Source organism: Denticeps clupeoides, chromosome 1 (genome assembly GCF_900700375.1).
Source record: "Denticeps clupeoides chromosome 1, fDenClu1.1, whole genome shotgun sequence".
NCBI lineage: Eukaryota > Metazoa > Chordata > Actinopteri > Clupeiformes > Denticipitidae > Denticeps > Denticeps clupeoides.
Window position 1 is genome coordinate 22,451,404 of NC_041707.1, and position 26,884 is coordinate 22,478,287.

General features: G+C 41.9%; 1 protein-coding gene and 1 pseudogene across 2 annotated transcripts in view; both read right to left on the bottom strand.

The window, feature by feature from the left end:
• Nucleotides 1-26,884, bottom strand: part of slc8a4b (solute carrier family 8 member 4b) — a 59,281-nt gene that overhangs the window by 24,841 nt on the left and 7,556 nt on the right. For both annotated transcript variants that reach the window (XM_028995949.1, XM_028995940.1), the window contains exons 3-5: nt 7,629-8,749; nt 6,475-6,738; nt 3,021-3,508 (exon numbers count right to left, since the gene is read on the bottom strand). In XM_028995949.1, coding sequence (XP_028851782.1) covers nt 3,021-3,508; nt 6,475-6,738; nt 7,629-8,696 — 1,820 coding nt within the window. In that variant the 5' untranslated portion in view covers nt 8,697-8,749. The remainder of the gene's footprint in view (nt 1-3,020; nt 3,509-6,474; nt 6,739-7,628; nt 8,750-26,884) is intronic.
• Nucleotides 21,433-21,551, bottom strand: LOC114803039 (uncharacterized; annotated as a pseudogene).

Genomic DNA, 26,884 nt, shown 5'->3' on the forward strand with positions numbered 1-26,884 from the left:
ACACACACACACAATTAAAAACAATTAAAAACAATTAAAAACCTGGTTACATCTTTCACGCAGTCTGGAGGGAACACAAAAAGGCCCACACACATACAAAAGGGAGCTGTCTGTGGTGCTGATCCATGAACTTAAAGATCTTCCGGTCAGTTTGGCTCATTCTCCCACTGCATGGCCTGGGAGGGTGCCATGCTCTTTTTAAAATGCACAACCTTGGAGGTTGCGAGCAAGGGCGCCAACTGCCACGCCACCGTGCAGCCATCTGATTTACTATATAAAGGTGGATGTTATGAACATAGTCACGGCTTCAGCCTCCACTCAGACAAGCCCAGCATGCAGTGCAGTGATTTTCCCAGCTTCATGTCGAGTGCAGTCACGCCTGTGACTCGGATTAATGTAGCTGTAAGGAGTCAGTGTGCTTCAGGATTCAGGAGGTGTGAAATAATGAGACCATTGGCTGTTAGTGAAGGAGACGGGGTTGTGATACATGTTCATTCCTGGAATCAGAACTGAACACATACAGACACAAAACAGATCAGCCTGGCAGTAAAGGAAGCACGGATGATTCCCAATGGAATTGTAAGTGGAATCACCTTCCTTAAACTAAGAGGGGAATGGACAAGAGGTGAGTCTGGTGAAGCCAATACAGATGAAGGTTAGAGGGCATTGAGCAGTGAAAGAAATGACTTTTTTTATGTGTGAATGCATGAATACATACATTTCTATATTGTATGTATGCACACAAAAGGTGTGTGTGTGTGTGTGTGTGTGTGTATGTGTGTGTGTGCGTGCACGTGTGCGCATGTATATGTGTTGATGGCCCTTCATGCTCATGGCAAATGGAGGGCAGGCATTGGTTGAATTTTTCTATGTAATTTTGTCTTTATATAAATTCACACACACACACACACACGCGCACACTCCCACACTGTAGGGTTCCCCTCTGTGCTTCTTTTATTTTCAGCCATCCTTCTGATCTAACTTAGTCTCTGTAGATTTCTTTGTTACACATATTCCCTCTGCCCAATTCTGTCTGTCCATTTCATTTATTGCCTTCTCTCTCTCTGTCAGACGCTTTCCTGGCAGACATGCCTGAATACACTGCCAGTGCAATACACACATCAGCTGTTGCCTTTGTTAGACTCCACCCTCAGCCTTCATCCCTTCTCTCGTTTCCTCTTAACATTCCCCCTGTCCTCCCTCTGCCGGTCCTCATCCCAAATAGAGTATCTTAAATGGGAGTTCATTCCAGATGCTTCTGTGGCTACAGTTCTTCGCCCAGATAATGTGATATGACCTCTTAAGGCTTTGTGCTGTATAGAACTCATCTCAGCACTCATGCAGTCTCCACACGGGATTGCAGGGATCGACCTTTCAAGAAAAGGGGCAAATACAAGCAGTGTTGTTGCTCCTGATATGCAGGTGTGCTTCCATGGCAACTCTGTATACTGTATTTTTTAATTTAATAACAAAAACTTTCATTTTAGTTTGTATTTTTCTGGAAGGTGCAATATTGTGTGTGTGTGTGTGTGTGTGTGTGTGTGTGTGTGTGTGTGTGTGTGTGTGTGTGTATGTGTGTACAATGTTTGTATTGATTCAGTCTGACTGCTGGGTCCTTGTTACATGGCCATATGTGGAAATCGATGGGCAGAGCTGCACTTCTGCAAAGATTCTAACACCATTTTTCCCTGTTCGTTTCATCACTGTCTCATTCTCCTAACTTTCATCCCACTTTGCCTCCAAGTCACAGGCTATTGCTCTCTGCCAAAAATTACACTTCAAGACAAAAGGTCTGCAAGTTTTCAACACACTTGAAAACACAATCCTACTTACTGTACAGGGTGGGCCATTTATATGGATACACCTTAATAAAATGGGAATGGTTGGTGATATTAACGTCCTGTTTGTGGCACATTATTATATATGAGGGGGCAAACTTTTCAAAATGGGTGGTGACCATAGTGGCCATTTTGAAGTTGGTCATCTTGGATCCAACTTTTGTTTTTTCAATAGGAAGAGGGTCATGTGACACATCAAATTTATTGGTAATTTCACAAGAAATTAACGTAACTTTATTCTTTCATGAGTTATATACAAGTTTCTGACCACTTATAAAATGTATTCAATGTCACCAACCATTCCCATTTTATTAAGGTGTATCCATTTAATTGGGCCACCCTGTAGATAGATTTAAAGAAGATAAACACAGAACCTGTTCAGTGCAGGGTAGACATGAACTTGGTCAATAAACATTTAATACAGAACCCTAATATTCCACCACATCCTTCCCAGCAATGCCCACTGTCTAAACCAGTGACATGCAGGGCATTGTCAGCTGTAGCACAAGAGCATTTTTTAACTTTTGAAAAAGCATTTTGAGAAGAAGAGATTCTTCTCAACATTTATAAGCCCAGACTTCAACCTGGCCAAAAAGATACAAACAGACATTTGAAATCAGCCAGCAGAACCTTTGATACAGCTGACTGGCAGCAACTTGACAGACGCTTACACACACACACACACACACATATATTCACAGTCACAGACAGACTAACTTTCCCAAACAAAAAACTAAAAAAGTGGAGGAATGCACAGAGGGTGACAGACATACGGGAAAATATTCAGTCCCTCCAGGATTTCGATTTTGATGTTGCGATCACAACCAACACTACATGAATTCTGTGCAATCTTGCTATTTTCTGCTATTAAGCATGTAAATAACTTATATCGAAATATTTTAACAGCTATTCAGCTATTGCTTGCATTGACAGCTTTTTTTTAAAAAAGAGCTTAACCCTGAGCTTCTCCAGGCAATAAAGTAGCATAGGATAAAAGCCCCAGCTAAATGATTGCTGTAATGCAAAGTGATGAAATCTTGGAGGGACTGAATTATAAAAGAGGCAGAAAAGAGAGATGCAAGACCAAAATGCAAAATGAACAGTGCTACATAATGGCAGCCAAAGAGAAATGTAAAAATATAAAGTAGCACTAAAAAAGCATACAAGGCTTATGAAACTCACATGGTCTCATCGTTCTGAAACTCCAGCTTTCCAGAAACTTCTTCATAGTCCTCTCCCCCACAGGCACTTCCGTCTACCGTGCGGTACGGTACGGCCACAAGACCCCGGGCGCCAGACGTGCGTTGAACTTTGACCTGCATGACGCCAATGCTCTCACTCACCCGCGTTGACTCACTTTCAAAAGTGAAAATGCCCGCATGGTCGTCATCGTAGATTGTAACTGTCGCCGTGTGGGCTTCCCCAAGAGCAGCTTTTGGGACTGGGGTACCCGGAGTATCCATGGCGACAGGGTGGCCATCAGCCCATCCTACAATGCGTGGGTTGCTGAGGTGCACATAGAAGTACTCGTCCTCTTCGAAGATGTCATCGTCGATGATGCCCACCGTGAGCTCTTTCAAAGTTTCACCTGGCTTAAAAAGGAGGGTGCCCTCAGCAAACTCATAGTCTGATCCAGCATTGGCCGTGCCATCCTCTGTGCGGAAATCAACCTGAGAAGTGTTAAAGTGCACGACATATTTGGAATTACACATTTAGTCTGCCATAACATGATCACATGAGCCCACAGGGATCTACTGAATAAATAAATGAATTTAGCGAAGTATTAAATACATTCATTTGGAGTCTGTGGTTGTTGGAAGGGGTTAACCTGTTTAGCCCTGGGCTCTTTTTTTATGGACATATCCAAAATTAAACAGAGAATATCTCTTCAACTGCATGGTCTATTAGTATAATTTTTTATTCTAAATTACAACACTCCTGAAATTACTCCAAAGTGTTGGAATCAGCATTTATGTCCACTGGGTCTGCGAAAATGAAAAAGAAAAAAGGTGCACTTTTACAGTGGCTGTAGAAGCCATACTCCACAAGTAACCAATATTACTAAACCCTAATAATAAACCTGCATCAAACATAGAAAAGACAACAGGGAGCATTAGTAGAGAAATTTCCAACCTATCCATTTGGGTAATGTTTGGACACCGTATTTCTCAGGAACCAAACTATAAAACTATTTTTACTTACTTGTTTTGGGATGGTTTGGAAATATCATATGTATATTCCCCATATGTACAGTACAGGCCAAACGTTTGGACACACCTTCTCATTCAATGGGTTTTCTTTATTTTCAGGACCATTTATATTGGTAGATTCTCACTGAAGACATCCAAACTTTGAATGAACTTTGAATGTGGAGTTATGTACTTAACAAAAAAAGGTGAAATAACTGAAAACATGGTTTATATTCTAGTGTCTTCAAAATAGCCGCCCTTTGCTCTGATTACTGCTTTGCACACTCTTGGCATTCTCTCGATGAGCTTCAAGAGTGTTGAATATTGAATAATGTTGAATATCCAACAGTCTTGAAGTAGTTCCCAGAGGTGTTTAGCACTTGTTGGCCCCTTTGCCTTCACTCTGCGGTCCAGCTCACCCCAAATCATGTCGATTGGGTTCAGGTCCGGTGACTGTGGAGGCCAGGTCTCCACTTTTTTGTTCATAACTCCACATGTGTTCATTCATAGTTTTGATGCCTTCAGTGAGAATCTACCAATGTAAATGGTCATGAAAATAACGAAAACACAACTTTTGTCCTGTACTGTATGTATATATGTTTTCCATTCAAAAGAACATGCAAAATAAATTGGCTGAACAAGAACAATATTTATTGATTAAAAATTGAAAAATGTAACAATTGTATAAAAATAAACGATTTACAATCAATGGAATAAATGAAACTATATCTACATGATGTTTTGTATCGTGCCATTGCCTGAATCAGTTCTTTGCATCAGAAGAGAGGCACCGTGGCACCTGCAGTGTATGGCTGTTTTCACCATAAGGATGCAGAACTATTGTCTGCCTCAACTTCTTCTGCGCACAGTAGATGCTCTTCATCAGACAAAGATGATGAAGAATAACAGGACAAACTGCTGTCCTTCACCAGAATATCCAGCACCTCTTCAGCCGTGAAAACACGCTTTTTGGCCGTGCCATCATAGTTTGGTCTTCTTTCAGAATCGCGTGTTCTGGATTGTTGCACGCTTTGCCTGTAATTTTGTAAAAAATACGTGCAGGCATATCTGACAATCGCAATCGATTTTAATGGTTCACGACTTTGAATCTGCTGATCCTATAGAATTGAGGGGGCATTTGTGGACTTAGACTATGTATGGAGATGCCGGTTTATTTTGAATTTATTTACTGTAGAACTGTAGAGTTTTTGGTGATGTTCGTTTATGTGCTGGCTTATTCACAATTCTGGGCCTGATTCTGGTTGTGGACAACAACCTTATCAACAGCTCTGCCTACTTTGTGTGTCTTTAACAAACTTTTAGTTTTACTCGGTATTTCTTTTACTACACATGCTGTGTTAATACCAGAATCTTGGCTACTTGACAGAACAGCTGCTTTCACATGAAGTGATACGTCTTGCCAGCGTACTGTAGATACTGAAGCACAGACAATGATGCTGCAGAGATGGTGCAAAACTAGGCAGTGGAGGTTGTCTTTTCTGGTGGTCAATGTGAACTTTCTGGACAACATTACCAATGAACTGGCAAAAGGGAATACAGTTTACTGAACGCCATACAAATGTGACCAGCAAGCATCAAGACACTTCGCCTATCTATTAACATCAGCCGATGCAACCCAGGAAACAGTGAAGCAGATTATCTTCTGTCAGGATTATGATCTGCTGTCAATAATCTCTGACAATATTTGATGTCCACATTTTGAATGCCAATGCCGGTGCACATATTACATGTCATCTGGTGCATGATTGTGAGGCTGCAAAAACCCTGAAGCCTTTAACCTTTGGAGACTTCAATCACTTAAATATCAGCGTCAGCCAAAAACTCTCAATAAAAACGCCCACCACGCAGCAGAGAAGTGTGATAGAAACAATACAGACAGGCTCAGGAAAACTTTTGTTCATCAGGTCATTCACGCTCCTCCACTGCTCCACTAGCCTTTTGGTTACTGGCTACATAAGCCCTCCAGAAACAATACAACTGACTAAAGAATTTTAAATCAAGCATTGTTTGCTTGTTTGCTGGTGTAAGGTCAAACGCCATACTCCAGATAAACAGTGAAAATAAGAAAGATCTGCTCCTCTAGCTTGAAGAAGCGAAGTAAACTACAATTTTGGTTGGTGTGTAATCATTTCTGTCATTCAGAACACAAACTTTAATGATTTCTTTTTTGATGGGAGGGGCCCAATGATCAACATCTTTCACAATGCAGCATCCTCATTCTGGATGATTTAAACCCACACCCATCAATAAATCATTAATGATTGTGTTTCATTATTCTTTTATCTATGTTTTATTTAAATCCAATGTAAAGTCCTATGAATAGCAAGTTTAAAAATAAAAAAATAAAGAAGCATGTTTTTTATTGTGTACAAGTAGCATTTTGGAGTTTTATAAGGCAACAACTAACTGCACTCCACCGCACTCACCTTTACTGTGCATCCCGCATCGCCACCATGCCTGGCCACAGTGAGCTTGAGTGAGCCGCAGTTCTCAAAGCACTGGTACAGGGCAGGCTCAAACTCCAGTCGTGTGGTGTAGGGGTCATCCTCTTGCTCGTGTGTCTCATGGCTGCTTACGACCTTCCGAGCCTGGTCAGCAGCATGCTTCTTCAGGATGTTGCCTGCCCCGATCATCATACGCGTGGCCTGGATGCGGTAGAATGCCCGGCTCTTCTGCTGCTGCACCAGAACCTTGTGGACACATTTAAGAGAATGAAACACTATTTCAGTTCTGCTGAGAAGTTAAGAAAAAAAGGACATGAAAAAAAACAAGGATGAGACTGTAAAAGATCAACCTTTGAGCCCTTTCTCCAGAAATCGGCTGAAGAAAGAAACCGTGTTCCTAATATAGGGATGTCATTTCAGTGCCTTTATGATTTTATGTTTTTTTTGTGTGTATTTCAGAGGCATAAATTGTCTGGTTTCACCACAACTTTTCTAACATTTAGATTTTTTTTCCAGTTAAATTGTGGGAAATGTGGCTGATATGAGACCAACCATACTGTGCTTGGACATTTATGATTATCATGATAACACACACACACAGAACCAAGTTAAATGAATATAAAACACTAAACTATAATCTAAATAGTTACCATTGCTTTTATTTTGGTCTAACACTAACCCCCACAAAAAACATTTTTATTTTCCTTCATATTTATGGCTTGAAATAAAATTCATTCATTACACATTCCTCAGTAAAAGTCACTACGTTTGGTTCTGATCAATGTTATGCAGGAAGGACTGCTATGATTTTTGAAACTCTCGAGAGTAAGGGCTTATTGGTTAAATATGAAGAAAGATAGATGTGAAGAAGATATTTCCAGGAAATTTATGGTGCAATTATGATGGTTCTGCACCATCATAATTGCATGGGTGGTAGTAGCCTAGCGGGTAACACACTTGCCTATGAACCAGGAGACCCAGGTTCAAGTCCCGCTTACTACCATTGTGTCCCTGAGCAAGACACTTAACCCTAAAGTTGCTCCAGGGGGACTGTCCCTGTAACTACTGATTGTAAGTCGCTCTGGATAAGGGCGTCCGATAAGTGCTGTAAATATAAAATGTAAACATAATTGTACCTGGTAGTTGGCCATTTCTATGAGTTGCTCCATGTCCTTATCAGGGTGTCTCTGCTTTAGTTCCTTCAGTGTTCTTGCCATGTCCCTTCTGGCCTCATCCTCCTGATCCTTCATCCCTCCATCCTCCACCCCTGCCAAAACTCCATCCAGGTGAGCGTTCACTCCGTCCAGCTCCAACATGTCCATTTTCGTGAAGCCTGTTTCCTTTACCATGATGTCATCACCACCCTCAGTTTCAACCACAATACCACGACTCTTGTCAGCACGGTAGCGCTTGCGGACATACTTGTAGATGAGCAGGCGCCTATCAGCAAGCCAGGCCTGCACCACACAGAGAGGGAAGAAGACGAAGGTGAGGACGGCTTCCCAGACCTCCACTTCACCAGGCGAGAAGACGCAGAGGATCAGGTAGAGCCAGATGTAGGCAAAGATGCTCCAAGCTGCTGTGACGAAGAACACTCTGAGGTGCTTCACCTTCCTGGTTTCACCATCAGGCACCACATAGACACACAGACCAATAATGACAAACATGTTGAAGGCAGCACTGCCCACGATGGTGGAAGGACCCAGGGCACCTGACTCAAAACCGTGTCCACAGACTTCAATAACAGACAGCATGATCTCCGGGGCAGAGGAGCCCAGTGCCATAAGTGTGAGATTGGACACCGTCTCATTCCAGATGCGGACGGTGGCCGTCATGGTCTCACCATTGGCCCGCTTGATGGTGATCTCTTTCTCTTGTGAGGTGATTACCTCGATGGAAGCCATGAAGCGATCGGCAATGATAGACATGCCTAAGAACATGTAGACCATTGCCACAAAGTAGACAATGGCCCGAGCCACTTTGTCTCCCACCGAAGGATTCTGGGGGTTCCATACTGGCAGTATGACCCCAACCTCACATGCCTCACTTTGGGAACAGTTGCTAAGTGCCTCGATGCTGTCACTGACATCTGGGGAAGGTGAGGCATGAACGATGGACAAAATTAATAGAAGGGTAAGTGGGGACCATAAAAAAGAAGAGAAGACTTGTTGAAGATGGAAAGAGTAACTATGAGCAGAAGCCATGATGGACAATGGGTCCAGTGTTGAGTCTTCAGTCAGGAATCTACTGAAGTCACCTACAGGGCACAAAAACAAATAAATATAAACTATATGAAATTCCTATTGTAATATTTGTATTTTGACATAAAATGACATCAATTTTAAATAGTGGCAGTTGGGGAAAAGGAGTCAAAGTGACAAATGGAGACCAAAAACATGAAAATACGGCATCATGTAATTTCAGGCAAATTATCTATAATAATGTTTTGGTCATCTTTCTTTCTGCCACGCTCTCTTTTCCTTCTCTCATTTGATTCTGTGTCTTAAAGCATCCATCATTTTTTCATCTACTTGACATCTTCTTGTCATCCCTGCTCCACCCTCCTGTTTATCACATTATCACTTCATTCTGTGCTCCATCCAGCCAGTTGTTCTTGCAATCTATCCTTCATTTCATCCATCCATCCCTTCACCCTTTCACACACCAATCGTGGTTTTGCAGCCTCCTTATGCTCTCCACTTTGATTCAATTCCTTCTGACAATGCTGGACCCTATGCATGTAACCACATACTTCAGCCCATAAACAATAATGTGTGTGTGTGTGTGTGTGTGTGTGCATGTGTGTTCGTCTCCAGGAGAGAACATTGATGATATTTGACAAATGTATAATACTCAGATTAAACTATACCTTAACATCACAAACACTAATTGTATTTTATTCAAACAAAATATAAATTTACTAAAATGTACTTGGCATTTGTAAGGTTCAAACTTTGATAAAAATAAAACATTAAAATGCTGAGGCTTGCACTGAGACAAACCCACCCCACAAACACAGAGCCTTCCTATTTATCACACCTAGTCAAGTCCAAAGACCTCCCAAAATCAACAAGCAAACACAAAGACACACATGTTAAAACACATACAAAGCATAATGTGACTGACAATAAATCAGTCTAATTTATTAATAATGCTAATGGGCTGTTTTGGTGCTGTCAATCAGTCAGTCTGCAGTAAGGAAACATGGACGCAGTATGTGCCATGTAAGCTATTGTGTGTGTGTGTGTGTGTGTGTATGTCTGGGTGTGTTCTGTATGGGGGTGTATGGGTTATGTGCCATATTTGCTCCCATACAAAGAGAGCACAGCTGTGTTGTGAGGTTATATGACATTTCATTAGGCGCACGTGGCCCTGCTCTGCTGGCCCCGTCATATCATGCAAACAGGCCCTCATCCTGGCTCCCCTCTTCCATTGCTTTTTCTCCCCCTCCCTTCAGGTGCCCTGCTGCAGTGGAACTCTTACAAGGCTGATTCCTACCATAACTCCACATCTCAAATCTGCATTAACGGCACTGTAAAGTGCTCCAGTGGCTCAGTGAATTACAGCATTATATTAATGCCAGCACTGACATTCAAATGGGCCCTCTTCAAAGACATATGCTGCTGCTGTCCAGAACAGTCATTCTGAAAGATCCCACTCCAGCACATTTCATTCTATTGGACTGCAGTACAGGCCAAAAGTTAGGACACATCTTCTCATTCAATGTTTTTTCTTTACATTTACTGTACATTTTAAGGAACATCTGATCTTCAAATGCAGGAGCCAGGTACCCCTAACAGAGACGAGCCTCAGTTCAAGTCAAGCTAACCTGCCAAAGAAAAACATTCAACTGTGTTGCCCTCCCAGGATTTGATCACCCAGGAAACACATCATGGCCCAGTGCCTGCTGGGAATTGCTATCAGAGCAGGATTTTGTCAGAGGATTACAGCAATTTAGTGTGTGGATCCGAGCAAAGGAGTAATTAGACGGATCTGAAGTGAGAGACTCACAGCGCGCTGAGCAGGAGACAAGCACACACTTCAACACAGTCATGCACCCATAAATCCACATACATCTACATCCACACCAACAAATACAGACACACATACACATTTTAGGTTTTGTGAGTGAGTGTGTGTGTGTGTGTGTGTGTGTGTGTGTGTGTGTGTGCATGATTGTCATTCACTGTTCTCCCTGGATTTTCATGTTATTGGTCTACAGCTCCTGTCTTCATCAATCAGTGACATACCCACAAGGTAACAAACCAACAAACACACACACACACACACACACACACACACACCAGCCATGGTTATCCACTGCAGTGGAGGAGAGTGGAGGATTGGTTGGTGAATTGATACTATTGAAACTTCTGCTTTCCACAATAACAACTAAAGGTGCAGTGAAATATATCTTCAATATATCATGGTCCTTTAAAGTGCCACAGTTAATTTCAAAATTATTTTGTTTATTTGATTAGCCTAGGTAAATTGACATGATCTCTGATCAATCAAAATGTTCTTTTGTGGACAAAGTTATATATTTCAGAACTGTGCAACTGTGCGGGGTTTACAGTAAGATTATCTGCCTTTACTGTTCTTTTCCCTGAGATCCACAAATAAACCTGGACCTGGCACCCACTTAATGAAGTAGCATTCATAAAGCAATGTGTACTTTATGTGTGTCTTTTGGGACGGTGCCCATCTTCACGGCACAATATTTTAAGCAGTATAAATCCCAACGACATGTTTATGTCTGTTTAACCAAATCACTGAGATATGCTGCACCCTGCATAACTACAAACTGCTGTCTAAATGTTTCTGGAAACTCATTTCACACCAAGAATGTCCATATTTGAGACTGAGTGGATTGATTATTCTAAGCCATGGTGTCCCAAGATGAATAAAAATCCGTGTTTACAGAGTACACTGTGTGTTGGGTACAGCAGTCATAGTGAGGATGGCTTGTTTAATTTGCCCAGAGGCTGGAGTCACTCTGGGTTAAGACAGTGATCTCCGTCCCGCAAGCTTGACAGCTGGGGTCAAAGAGCTTGCGTGTGTAATAAATCAACATGTTAAAAAGGCAACATTTATTCATCTTCTTCCTCCATCTCTCTTTCTATATCCCCTCGCTCTCCTATGGCCAATAATAGCAATTTTAATAACAGGCCAGAGTAAATCCCTCTGTCAAAACCAGCTTTAAAGGGCGTGACAAATCAGGTCCACTACTCTTCAACAGCATAGACGCACACACGAGAGGAAGGAAAAGGAAAGAAAGGAGAAAAGGGAGTATAGAAGCACTGAAGCAGTACAGCCATCTTATAAGTCAAAATGACTTATAGACACCATATTTATTGAAATTTGATGTAAAAAGGGGTTCAAAATTAGATGATCCTGGCATTTTAGCAATACAGCTAAAAGCATTTGAGTTGCTTTTTAAACAGAGTTAAATGACACATGCCATCTTTAAAACCCAGTATCACAAAACCAATTAGTCCAATTGAAGCCTGAAATTCTGAACTCTCAATGTTAAGACCATTCTGGACTCAAATGAAGCAAGGGCCTCACACAGACACACACACAGATTATAAAGAGGATTTTTACAGTAAGCAGATGACCTATTCTTCCTGTAACCTTTCTTTAATGTCACAGTACTCATGCACTCTGCATAATGTGTGTACTAAAGAGCGAGAGTAAAAGATTAGAAAGAAAGCCAGGCATTAGAATCTTCAAAAAGTTCAAGAAAGAAACAACTGAGACTGAATATCAGAAATAAATTCTGATCATTCCTGCTCTGTCTTTCTAATAAATCGATGTACACTAGCTTCAACACAGATCAGAAGCCAGACTTCCTTTCACTTACTGGCTTGTCATGCTTGCATACATGTTCCGGTGATATGTTTGTGTTCTCACATGCCAGGCAAAGTCCTTCCTTGCAACCAAAGCCTGCTGAACCGTCAGAGTGATGTGTACAGATATTATGGTGAGCTAACAAGGTTGGACTTGGAAGCCAGGTCTAGCTCTGAAGAGGTTTTTTATTTAATGGGCGGAGTATTTGCAAAGCATCACTCTTCACTACTTCCTCACTCGGCATAGCTTTCTGCAGCTATGACGGTAGCACAAACATCTTCATTAATAATAAGTAAGAGCGCGCACACACATACACATATAAGTCCCAAGCCATTGCACAACCAACTAAGGACAAGAACGTGCACAGAATTCTTATTTAGTGGTGCTACATCTGAACTGTACACTCCTCACCGTCACAACACCGACATGCTGCCACCACATCATTGTCCCTGCTGATCTGAGAATTGTCCCGCACCTCAGTAATAGCAGCACAGCAGTGGTCTTTTGGTCAGACCCTGATGGACTGGAGTATATGCAGGCTGACAACCTGTTTCTATCTAGCCATACCAAATGCACGGTGATAAATAATCTTCGATAAATGTATATTGTGTTTGTACCTTCGTAAATCAGGCTACACCCACACATACATGGTGGACACATCAACACATGTTCAACTATTCAGCCAGATCGGTTTACTCTGAGCCCACAGTGTTTTCACAAGCAAAAACTATGAGTGGTTGCTGCTCCTGTGTTCCCTATGCAACAGAAACCCCCAACATAGTACAACAGAAATGGCACAGGATAAGATTAATTATCTTTAATTAAGATGATCATCGAAATGGACCTGAGATTTACCACAATCAATAATGCAATATCAACCTAACACACACGGGCATAAAGCAGAGACACGTAGATTAGTGGGGTCTGCAGACGGCTGCACTTATTAAGATGCAAATCTGCTGTCTGAGTGGCTGCTGCATTTATTTATGCCATATTCTTGCTTGTGTGTCAGCCTGAGCGTGTGTTTAGGTGTGTGTGTTTGTGTGTGTCTGGGTCTACCACGGTTGACATTCCTTTGGTTGCAAAGTCATTACCACCGCTGTCTCCCTCCTTCCTCCTGTCTTGCTTCATAGTATGCCCTTGACGTTTCGCTACGCTCCTCTCTCCTCTGTCCATTTTCACTCTCACACACACACACAGGTGCTGACACTCTCTCTTTGCACCTTCTTGCCCCCCTTATATGCCTGTTCCAGAGTCAAGCACACTGTTAACTCTCAGAAACCTTTTCAAATAAGCACCACGTTTCAGTGAGTCAGACAGGCACACTGTGGAATCGGAGTCAACACTGACACTTTCTCTCAACTTCTCTTCGTAACACTGGAATAAGGTCATGGGAGACATATTACAGAGTAACCAAGTGTGTGGATTTGAGTAAGAAAAATGCTTGTGGGGTTTTCTTTCTCCCCAACGCCCACCTGGGTGTTCCCAGTCCCATAGTTGGAGTTTAAAATGTTTGCCTTTCATGTTCTATTTGTAGCCGTCGTACTTGTAATTATGGAACCAGTACAGGGAGGGGAGGGATACAACCATGCAATGATAGCATGTTACGTTACACTTAACTGACCAAACTCCGTTTCCTAAAAACACATTCACTTCTGGGGTGTCTTGCTCAGTGACACTGTGCAGTAAATGGGAGTCCAGACAATTAATTTATTCAACCAACAGTGAAGCAATTCCATTCTGGTTTGTGCTCCTTTTTTTGCAGTGTACACAGTCTCCACACAGGAAAAAAAAGACATGGACAACATGTCAAAAATTGGGTCATTTGGGTTTATAACTTGAAAGAGTGTACCTATGGGGCAGTGGTGGCCTAGCGGTTAAGGAAGCGGCCCCATAATCAGAAGGTTGTTGGTTTGAATCACGATCCGCCAAGGTGCCACTGAGCAAAGCCCCGTCCCCACACACTGCTCCCCGGGCGCCTGTCATGGGTGCCCACTGCTCACCAAGGTTGACTGGTTAAAAGCAGAGGACACATTTCGTTGTGTCACTGTGTGCTGTGCAGCTGTGTATCACAATGACAATCACTTCACTTTCTATCTGCTTCAATTTTTTATTGTGAATGCACTGGGTTGTGTGAAGTAAATATCACACAAACACACACACACACAATAATTACCTGACAGACAGCAAAAATAATTACTATATATCAGACAGTCTTTGTTCAGACTTCACTGCAAAATGTTTTATAACAGTTTTGGCCACACTGTCATTAATTTTTGATGTGCATTCCTGAAGGTGTGCTAGAGCAAAAAAATTGAAAACAGAATATGTGAAACACATTACAATGTGCATGCAAGCGAATGAAATGTAAACTGATTTAACATCCAACTCCCTGTTGATGGATTGGAACTGATAGGAATGAAATTCATAAATCCACTGGGATTCCTTTTGCAAGAGTTTTTTCAGCCAAATCCCCCTGTCTAGGCATTTGCCCCTTTTCTATCCCAGTTTAGCATAATGAGGATACTGTGTGTTCCATCTGGATAAATGGAGCGGCCAGAGGGCATGTGCTGTTCTTGCATCTAATAATAAAGTGCTACTTGGCTACATGACATTTTAATTGGCACCTGTTTTTAATAATATAAGGACATTTATTTAAATACGAAGGAAATTTGATTCAATTATTTAAACCTTTTGTTTCATACTATTGTTTGTACACATGCTGTTATTTTAAGCTTTTTAAGTTTGTTGAGAAAGGGTCCCACAGCACTGACAGCCACATTTAGAGAATGAATGGACTGATTAACAGGCAGACCCTCTAGGATCATTTCTTTTTACACATTCATTATTACATATTTTTCAGAATCCTGTCACAATGATGACAATTGCATGTACAATAATTGTAACTGAAAGTCAATTACATGATTTATTGTGCAGATGTATCAGATTTGGGCAGATGCATGGACACGTACCAGCAGCTACTTATGTTAGGCCTGCGCTGGGATGAGCTTTTCCCTTCACTAAAAGTGAAGCACTGAAAGTTGGAGTCATGACAGACAACATGACCTGATTGCAAAGCCCAGGCTCTTGGCCAGAGGCCCCAGGATTTTGGGCCAGGCTAAGCATCAGGAATCCCCAGAGGCAGAAGAGTGTGTAGAAAAACCAGGCTGAGAATCTGTTCCTCTTACTTATTCAGATATTAAGGATAATTTACCACAAAAAAATCTCTCCAGTCGTGAGTATTTTTCAATACTGTTTATTTTTTCTGTGAGGAAATAACTGATAATTCTCATCACCTTTAATTCACCTTTAAAAATTAAGAACCAGGGTAGAAGTAGCCTAGTGGGTAACACACTTGCCTATGAACCAGAAGAACCAGGTTCATACCCCATTTACTTCCATTGTTTCCCTGAGCAAGGCACTTAACCCTTAGTCCCTGTCCCTGTAACTACTGATTACAAGTTGCTCTGGATAAGGGTGTTTGATAAATGCTGTAAATATAAAATTTATTTCCACAGCCCTCAACCTCAAGACGGCCTGAAGTCTTTTCACAAAACGTGGAGGTTGTGCTGTCAAATGGGACCTTTCTGCAAGTCAAATCTTGTCCATGCAAAAGTCGTTAAGTGAATAACTAGGACAAAATTGGCAATTACAAGCCTCCTTCTGCTAAAAAAGAAGGGACCTTCTGGGCAAATTGCATAATGAGGTTGCTCTTCATTCTTTGAGACTTTGAGACATCCATTTCTTCTCGTCCCACCATTCTTTCCTGTTGTTTTTCTCTGTTTCTTTCTGTTTCATACATGTGACCATTGGAGAGTATAGACTTTTCAGTGACTTAAGTTATGGCCTTTATCTTTCCATGACGTGAACTATGAGATGTTTTTGGCATAAACAAGCTTTACTCTCTTGAGTATTTATCATACAAAACTCTTTTGGTCTGAATTGTGCACTGATGAGATGCTGACAGCTCACTTTAATTTATGGTCATTCACGGGCAACATTTTAATCAGAAGCTACTAATTAGATGTTTTTCACGCTTAATTTTAATTATCATATCAGTGGAGATTGATGAGATAATGGGATAATGTGGATAATATTATGGGCGAAGAGCAGCAAGGCGATTTTGTTTTTATGGCATTTTTAAATGCTTTTAAAGTGTTAGTTTGGTCTGTTTCATTAGTCTGTAGATGATCAGATGTTGTCACAGCTGACCTTGAAGATGGTGGAATGTGTTGAGGGGGGGGGTCTGACAGCTTCCATTTCACCGGTTAATAACTTTCTCTTTTTACCCCAATCTTGAGTCACATGTCCATTAAATTGCCATTTTCTTCTTTCTCTCCATATTTATTCCTTTTACACACCTTTTTCACTTGCCTCTCACACCCCACCCCTCTTCTATTCCAGCCTCCTCTATTTATCTGTCCTATCTTGTCTCTCTACTATTTTATATTCCCCTTCTCTCTGATCCGCAAACCTGTGGCATGACTGCACCATCCCTAGGGCGCACCTGCCCGGTCCGACAGCCACGGCCCAGGTTTACCAGCCTCCCAGCCCTGAGACACTGGGCTGAGGCCATTTTCATGCACAGGACCAAGAGCACATGAGCCAATGGAAAATAAACTATACTTTCATTCTGCAATCAATTACACGCCACCTGCGTTATTGGGGATTTGATATAACCAGGCAGCGGCAGCGATTCTCCAACACACAGCCCGAGGGTTCTGCGTCCCCCGTGTCTCCCTCTGTCTGGTGTAATGTGTGTAATGTCATCTGTTTTTATGTAACATACAGGGGCGTGTGAGTGTCCCGGCCTGCAGGAGAGCTGGAAAGTGTTTGAGGTCATGGTAGGACTTGTGAGGCAGACTGGCAGGCAGCAGTGGCAAGCTACATGGACTCTACTTACAACCAAACCAGAGGGGACTGTTTTAAGCACAAGGTGTGGTGGCTTTCTTTATGTTCATGGCCAATAAACTGTTCCTTTTTTCCATCGTCTCCACCCCCCCTTCGATCGTGACAATTATAAGGCATTCTTTCCGCTTTAATGATACTAATTCTTATTGTACACATCATGCAGGAGCAAAATATTCTCCATTGCTCAGTGTTCAGAAAGACAATGCTGAGGCTACAAAGGATCTAGAAATTCAGGAACAGAAAACTCATTTGGCAACTGTGCATCCAACACAATCTAAGGTCAATTATGAATCCCTGAGCAGCACCATCGACTGTGACTCTCTCAGTGCTGACTCCACACTGCAGAGTCAATGGACCATAATGATGGCTGCCTTTCTTCAAAGCTGCTGATGGCGAATAAGGGATACTGACTACTGTACTCTGAAGACTTCACTTCCCATGAGCCTTGTGAGGTGATTGGCTGCAATCCATTACGCAAGGACAAGAAGGAAGTCTAATTTTATTCAGCACTTGTCTAAGTGAATGCTTAGCATCTAATTAAGACAGCCACTGTCTGCTTAGGATTAGCATGCTGCAAGAATGTATAATGGCTCCAAGAGGGCATTTTAATTGTTATGACTTACCTGCTATGGAAATTAATGTCTGTGTAGGTCATGCATCTAATTCCAAATGCTAACGAGTGCTCAGTGTTGCAACACTGTATTTGAGGGCGTGTCCTTGTGAATGTGAAGGACAGGTGGAGGAAACATGTAGGCCACAATAGAAGTAGAATCTGGACCCATTTCCACAGAATCTGGACCCATTTCAGTTCGTTTACAGCCCGAACCACTCCACAACCCTCTCCCACCAAGACAAAAAGGATATTTACGCTAGAATGCTGTTTATTGACTTCAGCTCAGCATCCAATACTGTCATCTTCAGAAGCTGGTAAGGAAGTTGGACCTGCTGAGAATAAACTCTCCAGTCTGCAGCTGGATCGTGCACTTCCTAACAGACAGGCCTCAGTCTGTGTCTATGGGAAATAACACCTCCAAGGTCCTCAGACTGAGCACAGGTCCCCCACAGGGATGTGAGCTCAGCCCACTGCTGTTCACTCTGCTGACACATGACTGTGCTGCACAGTACAGTTCAAACCACATCATCAAGTCCGCAGATGACACAACAGTAGTGGGGCTCATCACCAACAATGATGATTCTGTCTACAGAGAGGCGATAAAACATCTGGTGGATTGGTGCCAGAGCAAAAACCTGACTCTCAGTGTCACCAAGACCAAAGAGATGGTTGTCAATTTCAGGAAGAAACCGACTGTCCCCACCCCACTGCACATTGATGGATCTGCTGTTGAGATCTTCAGCAGTGTGAAGTTCCTGGGTGTGCACATAACAGACGACCTCTCCTGGAGCCTCAACACCACCTCCACCACCAAGAAAGCCCAGAAATGTTTGCCCTTCCTCAGAATGCTCAAGAAGGCCAACCTCCCTCCTCCCATCCTCACATCATTCTGTGACTAGGGGTCTATGGGGGGTCTGTGCGAAACAGTATTTCAATTTATGGTATACTGTGTATACTGTTGTACTGACAATAAATCTCTCTTGAATCTTGAATCTTTTCTGATACTGTCACAAAAAAAAATCCCACCTACTGTTTAGTCCATTGTATATATACAAAGTCTGACCTTTCACACGGTTATAAGGTGAACTCCATGTGAGCTTGCAATGAGCTCACCCAACACACCTGTGGGTGTGCAGTGAACACAAAGTAACTCTGTAGAGGACGATGTCCAACCAGGGCCCACAGAGACTAGCAGGGACCAGCGAGGCCTAATAAGAGGGAAGTAAATGATGGGGAAGCTCGGGATGCCCCTGAGAATGCCCAACTGTCACAACTGGGTGAACTATATTTTAAAAAAGGGTGGTAGTAGCCTAGTGGGTAACACACTCGCCTATGAACCAGAAGACCCAGGTTCAAATCCCACTTACTACCATTGTGTCCCTGAGCAAGTGACGGAGCAAGACACTTAACCCTAAATTGCTCCAGGGGGGGAATGTCCCAGTAACTACTGATTGTAAGTCGCTCTGGATAAGTGCGTCTGATAAATGGTGTAAATGTAAATGTAAATTGTGGACTGTTTGACACAGCTCATAAACATGGCCATTCATAGCCAGAAAACAATTTATGCTGACAGCTGGGCGATTACGTTCACTGAACAAACACACATACATTTGAACATAGTTTTTTCTATGAATCTGACTTCACATTTGCATGAAGGAACAGATATATAAAATATTTGTAGGGAATGAGCACTATTTGTGGTATTTTTGAGCACTATTATACAATTTATACACTAGTTATTGAACTGTATTATGAACTGAGCACCTAAACATGCATGAGACAGGGCCTGTCCTTGAGACATTAAGGAGTACTTCATATCACTTAGCTGCCTTACATAAAAATTAAGATAAGTGTCAAGCATAGAATGCCGGTCAATGCCGTTTTTTGTGGAGCTTGCACATGAACGCCGAATTACCACTAAGCAGCGTAAAACAAAGCTTCATGGGGGACTGAACAGCAATTTTACATGAAGACCTGAACTGGCTTGGGACTGCTTGACTGTTCTATTATGGCACATTGACTACTATAATTTCCTGTTGTGTACGTTTCTCCTGACCGAATCTCCAGTATCACCTCACAGCTATACTTCACCAGAGGATTATAGTTTATAGTCACAGCTTTGTGTTTAAATGCAGCATAGTTATAATTCTTGATTTAATCAATGTAGTACTGTCAATATACTCAATTGTGCAATTGACTGCAGAGGAGGACAATCAATAATAAATAATATTACCACTGGGAACACAGGTGCCTCCTGTGTAATGGTCTGAGAACCTCTCAAAGCTTCTGTTCAACAGACCTCTTATTATAGGCCAGCTTCTTTTTAGGAGTGGAGGATGGCATTGTGTTGGAAGTGGGAGAGGATTTTTACACACATATTTGTGTGGAACCAGATCTGTGTGTGTGCATATCCAGAGTAAGTGGGGCTTGCAATGTGAATGTGCAATGTTTGCTGAGCAAGCCTGCCCACTCAGGGGTGAAAATACCCCACTGCACAATGCTGAACTGAATGGCACAAGAAGGTGAAATAGAAATGTGTGTGAAAGACAAAAGAAATTATTTCTTGGGGGACAACAAGGAACAAGATAAAAAGAGAGAGAGGGTAAAGGAGGCCACAGTGACAGTGACAGTAAGTAATTCCTCCACTGCAGACATGAGAGGATGAGACGCCTGCGGTAAAATGGGAGCTTCCAGCTCTGGAAGGTGCAGGACAGGTCCGAGGCCAGTGACTGTGGTCTCAGTGAGCACTGCTACGGCTGTTTGACCTTCACCACATGCTGATCCAGCGTCAGCCTATATGGCCTTCTGTGCATAACAAGGCCAGATGACCCGGCAACAATAAAGCCAGGTGGAGTGTCAGCAGGGGGTGGAGGTGTGTATGTGTGTGTGTTCAGAATAATAAAACCGCAGCAAACACTCCAGACCCTGCCCAATGCCTGGTCACAATGTGATAAAATATACACTGCTCAAACAAAAGACATCCTAGATCTGAATGAATGAAATATTCTTATTAAATACTTTGTTCTTTACATAGTTAAATGTGCTGACAATAAAATCACACAAAATTTGTCGATGGAAATCAAACTTATTAACCCCAATGAGCTCTAGATTTGGAGTCACACTCAAAATTAAAGTGGAAAAAAACACTACAGGCTGATCCAACTTTGATGTAATGTCCTTGAAACAAGTCAAAATGAGTCTCAGTAGTGTGTGTGGCCTCCACGTGCCTGTATGACCTCCATACAGCGCCTGGGCATGCACCTGATGAGGTGGCGGATAGTCTCCTGAGGGATCTCTTCCCAGACCTGGAAAGCATCCACCAACTCCTGGACAGTCTGTAGTGCAATGTAAAGTAAAATAAAGTGAAGTGATTGTTACATGTGATACACATGTAACATGTAAATTTGTCCTCTGCATTTAACCATCACCTTGAGTGAGCAGTGGGCAGCCATTACAGACACCGGGGAGGCACCTTAGCGACACCTTGGCAGATCGGGATTCGAACCAGCAACCTTCTGATTACAGGGCCACTTCCTTAACCGCTAGGCCACCACTGCCCCTGTTAAAGCTTACAGCACCTGGTATTCCCAGGCAGTCTCCCATCCAAGTACTAACCAGGCCCAACCCTTCTTAGCTTCCAAGATTAGACGAGATCAGGTGTTCTTTGGCTGGTATGGCCGTAAGCAGCAGAGCTGCATTGGCCGGGAATGCCGGGAATGTGGCAACCACACCAGCATATGGTCTCACATGGGATCTGAAGATCTCATCTTGGTACCTAATGGCAGTCAGGCTACCTCTGGAGAGAACATAGAGGGCTGTGTGGCCTCCCAAAGAAATGCCACCCCACACTATTACTGACCACTGCCAAGCCAGTCATGCTGGAGGATGTTGCAGGCAGCCGAACGTTCCCCACGGCTTCTCCCGATTCTGTCACGTCTGTCACATGTGCTCAGTGTGAACCTGCTTTCATCTTTTCATTACATTTTGCCAGTCTAGGTGTCCTCTATACAGCTGTTAGCACAACCCCCACTTGTAGACGCCAGGTCCTCATACCACCCTCGTGGAGTCTGTTTCTGACCGTTTGAGTAGACACATGCACAATTGTGGATTGCTGGAGGTCATTTTGCAGGGCTCTGGCAGAGCTCCTCCTGTTTCTCCTTGCACAAAGGCAAGGGCTGGGCTGTTGCTCTCCTATGGCCTCCGCCTCGCCTCCTGATGTTCTGGCCTGTCACCTCCATGCTCTGGACACTACGCTGACAGACACAGCAAACCTTCTTGCCACAGTTCGCATTGATGTGCCATCCTGGATGAGCTGCACTACCTGAGCAACATGTATTCTTGTATACTCCGTCTCATGCTACCACTAGAAAGACCGGCAGCATTCAAAATTGACCAAAACATCAGTCAGAAAGCATAGGAACTGAGAAGTGGTCTGTGGTCACCACCTGCAGAACTTTATTGGGGATGTCTTGCTAATTGTCTATAATTTCCATCTGTTGTCTATTTGATTTGCACAACAGCATGTAAAATTGATTGTCAGTATTGGTTCATAAGTGGACAGTTTGATTGTTTTGTTTAAGTGTTCCCTTTATTTATTTAATTTTTTGGAGCAGTTTATATTATAATTATATTTTCACTTAGGCCTTTTATGGTATTCTGAATAAAAAGGAAGTGTATGACATATTCATGTCTTGCTGAAATGGAAATATATCTGTTATAAATATATTTATCACAATATTCAAATCAGCAGTGTCTGTCTAAATATGTAATTAAAAAAATTAATAATCTGAAAAGGAATCAAATTGCTACCAAGAAGGCTGGAGTGTACCATGAGGTACCTTGCAAGTTGGAATCAATAAGCTCAAACTGCGTTCCTAAAAATTTGTTAATATCACAGAACACAGAAATATTTGAAAATGAAGTAATGAAGCACACAGTGCACACCACGAAATGTGATCTCTGCTAGGGCCCTGTGAAATCCTTTTTTTTTTTTGCCTAAATTCAGTTAATTTATTCCTAATTTTAATTTTTTTTTTCCATTTTAATTCTTCTGAATGCCATGTCTTCCGTTACAAACGTATTTATTCACCTAAAAACTATGTGATTATGGAGTGGAAAAAAGAAAAAATGCAGTATGACGAATCACATTTAATCTGTTCAACAAAGTGCTTGGACATTTACTGTTGCTTTTGTAAGAACTTTTTGTAAAGAACTATCTAAACTACCATTTAAAAAATAAAATTGTTTCATATTTGAAATCAACATTAAAATCCTATAAATATAAATAAACTTTGGGAAGACCTGGAACCATGTTAATAAAATCACGTTTTTGAATCAGCTTGTTTGCATGATTCCGCAATTCAGTCCCCATTTTCTGTGTTGCGGAAATCAGAGGGACTAATTTGAATTTAATCCATCAACTTAGTGAGCAGCGGGCAGTGTATGGGGACGGTACTTTGCTCAGTGGCACCTCAGTCCAATTACGGGTCTGTTTTCTTTCTATTTCTTCTGCCACTTGTGGCATACACAGAAAATAGAGCGGAGATAAATAGGGATAGTGAGTTTAGTTAATGGTTCATAAATGTCACATGACAAGCCACTGAATGTTGCAGTAAGATCAGCAATCACAATGTTTTCATAGCGAAAGCAAATTATTTCGTTTCTCTGTAAGAAATATAGCAGTGATGAAATAAAAAGTACATATTTAACACCAAACATGGTGTTCATCTTTGGCTGAAAAACATAGCGCACCAGTCCCAATAACCCAATAATACTCTATTTTTGAGTACCTACACTACAGATGACAACATTCATTCATCTATAATTGTTTTGTAAGAAATTCCATTTGCATTTCTGAGAACAAGTCACATTGGTCAATAAACTATATACATTAGCCACAGAGGATGTTCCACAAAGGGTGCATTCATATCAAATAACCCTATACAGGAGTACACAGACAGACAAAGATGGAATGAGTGTGAAATTGACTGTGCTGTCAATAGATGTGCTGTTCAGATGCATAATGGCTCTAGGGTCGATATGACCTTAACAAACACACTGAAGTAGCACACTATACTTAAAAACAACCACTTTCCTAAAAACGTCTTACACAGAACCTTAAGAGTTACACTTAGTTATGAAATTACTATTCAGTCTTGGACATATAAGAGTGCTCCTGTTTCCTGTGTGAGGACCAGCAAATGTCCATGTTGTGGTCTTCAGCAATGAAAGGGTGCTATTTGGAATGGTGTTATAGTGTGACAAATGGCTTGGCACACGTTCACATGGAGGGGTGCTCAACACACACCTTCAACCATGAGCTACCCACTCGACCGTGTTAATTCACAAGCATGGTGGGGTGTTTTAAGGGTGGGGGCAATGGGAATTGTGATTAATAGTGATCTTTAAGGTGTACGAGTTACAGAGGGAATTGGAGAAATAGCCCCCTGAAGCGGTGTGGGCTATCGATCAGTGACATCACCGGAGACACCATACAGAGACGCTGAAGGGGCAAGTGTTGAAATGAGGGAAAGAGAGAGATAATGAGCACATTACTCTTTTTCAGCAAAGCAGGGACGGAGAGGGCTGGGAGGGTTGAAGGCTCGGCTGATGGTAAAGTGAAAACAGAGAGACGAAAGAGTGTGAGAACAGCATGATAGGGAGGTATGGAAAAGAGGAAGCAACTCAAATTAGATTTAAGCCTGTCAAAGCCTGGTAATTATAACTTCTGGCCAAGCCTGGGTGAGGATTGGGACCTATTGGACCAAGAATAGTTTTAATTCGCAATGGTAAAATGGCATTTTCAATTATGCCCACAGTGATTTTCTCAGAAATCAGCCTATATGCCAAAAAGGCACTAGAGCCAGCACAGAATTTGTACTCATGAGCACATAATTCTATAATGGACCACGGTGCAAAAAAATCAAGGTCCAAAAATGACAGTGGCTCAATAAATGCAGCTTGGGGAAAAGCATAAAGGTTATCCACATCCAAAAACTCCTCATGCAATATTGCTCATGTTGCTTTAAAAGGCACAGATTACACCTCTCGCTTCTCAACGATTTGAATGAAACGAGCACAGTACCAGATTTATAAAGATGATGTGACTCACTCGGACACAGCATTTAGCTTCGGCTCATTTTCTCTCCTTCAGACAACACATGACAGATTCTTTCAGTCCCGTGTGATCAGATACAAAGAATTCACAGCCTGAATGAAGAAGCATGCAAATCTGCACGTGCACGCAGATAATTAGCAATTTGCCTTTACAGCCAGATAATAAAACTGTGATCAGTAACCTCTGTACCATACCAAAAGGAGTTTACAGAGGGGAGAGTGGAGCTATGAGGCATAATAAAAAAATTATGAAACTGTTTACAGTAAAAAATAGAAAAACACATCCACCTCGATTAATGGAAACACTGTGTTGGCATTGCAAGAGGGCATCAATAATAATAAAAAGCATGGATGAATTTCAGCATTTAACCTAGAGCACTCCATTCTATCACTGACGACTGAACCATCTTTCAAAATTGGTTTGCTAAAAAATGAACATTATGATAAAATTTTTCCAAGATTTAATGAAAAACAATGAACTCACGTCTCATTAAAAACAAATAAATAAATACACCGGCTACACAGACTGAATAGGACTAATCCTAGCTGTGTCATTCACCTTCTTTTGTGTCCAAAAGACCCCATATCATCTAAAGCATGCAATAAATTTTGTGGCATCCCAAAAAACATTGCAGATTTACTGGGAACTTGTCCAAAATGTAGCGCGAAACTGAACTAATGTGGGGGGAAAAGGGCAACACAGAAGTCAGCATTTCCCACCACAAGGAAGAGAAATATAGTATAAATGCAGTGCAGTATAATCTGTAGCAAGGTGTACCAGCACCCCATTAAGAAAGATCATGATTGTATGATGGCCTTTTCTCCACACAGACCATCTGCTCTCTAAAAGAGGGGTTGCACATGAACATTATGTAAGCTTTGATGACCAGAGGCTCGTTGGAAATCATGAAACACACAGACCCACTTCTGTGAGCACACATAAAGAAAGGGGGGGATAGTGTTCATTAGGAGCGCTGCGTAAAGGACGGGCTTTGGCACTCATTAGCCAGCGAATCGACACCACCACGAGAGAGCAGAAATTCAAAAAGGCAAAAATAAAACAAACAGAAACAGCACGCATGCTGTTGTTCTTTTTTTCCCAAGAGGGACTGATAGGCAGTCACACGTAGAGATGCAAACCTGCCACATACAGTCAAGACTGTTAAACAAAGAGTGCAGCAAAGTGCAAATAACAAGAGAAGCCCTGTGGATTTGTGTGCTGCTGCTGAGTGAATTAAACTCACCGGCACACATACACACACGCAAATGCACACATACACGCACCTGCATTTTTTTGTATTTCTGTAATCATTCATGCCTGATGTCATGAACATGTAACCTGAATATTATATAAGCCTCTGTTTTATACCTTAGAATATTTGAATATGATGTCTAGCTTTCCAATATGGCAGATCCCACTATGAAGTTGCCCCTACATGCCACACAGTCATATGCAAAATAGGACCTCTGAAGAATGTGGATAGAAAAATATACCCAGGGTTGTTCACTCTCAGAGAATAGCTAGTGGTGCGCAAATTAATGTTAGACATAATAGAAAGGTGTCAAGATGCAGCATCCTCACCCCTGTTCACCACTGAAAGTGCCAACCAAGGACATGTGAGCATCAGATCTAGCAATCAATGCAATCGAACAAGGCGGTTGGATCATCTGAAGGAGAGATGGCAGCAGGATGCACTATGGGAAAGGAGGTGCCAGACATGTTAAAGAAAGGACATCTGGCATTGTAAGAAGAATGCTTCATTTTTAATGTGCATCATAAAAAATTATGTGTGTAACATTGTTTCTGCATATTTTATAAACAACTAAACAACAATCAGATTAACCAAATGAAAAAAAATACAATGAGGAAAAAGTGGAGTGATTGTCAAACACAGCACAGCA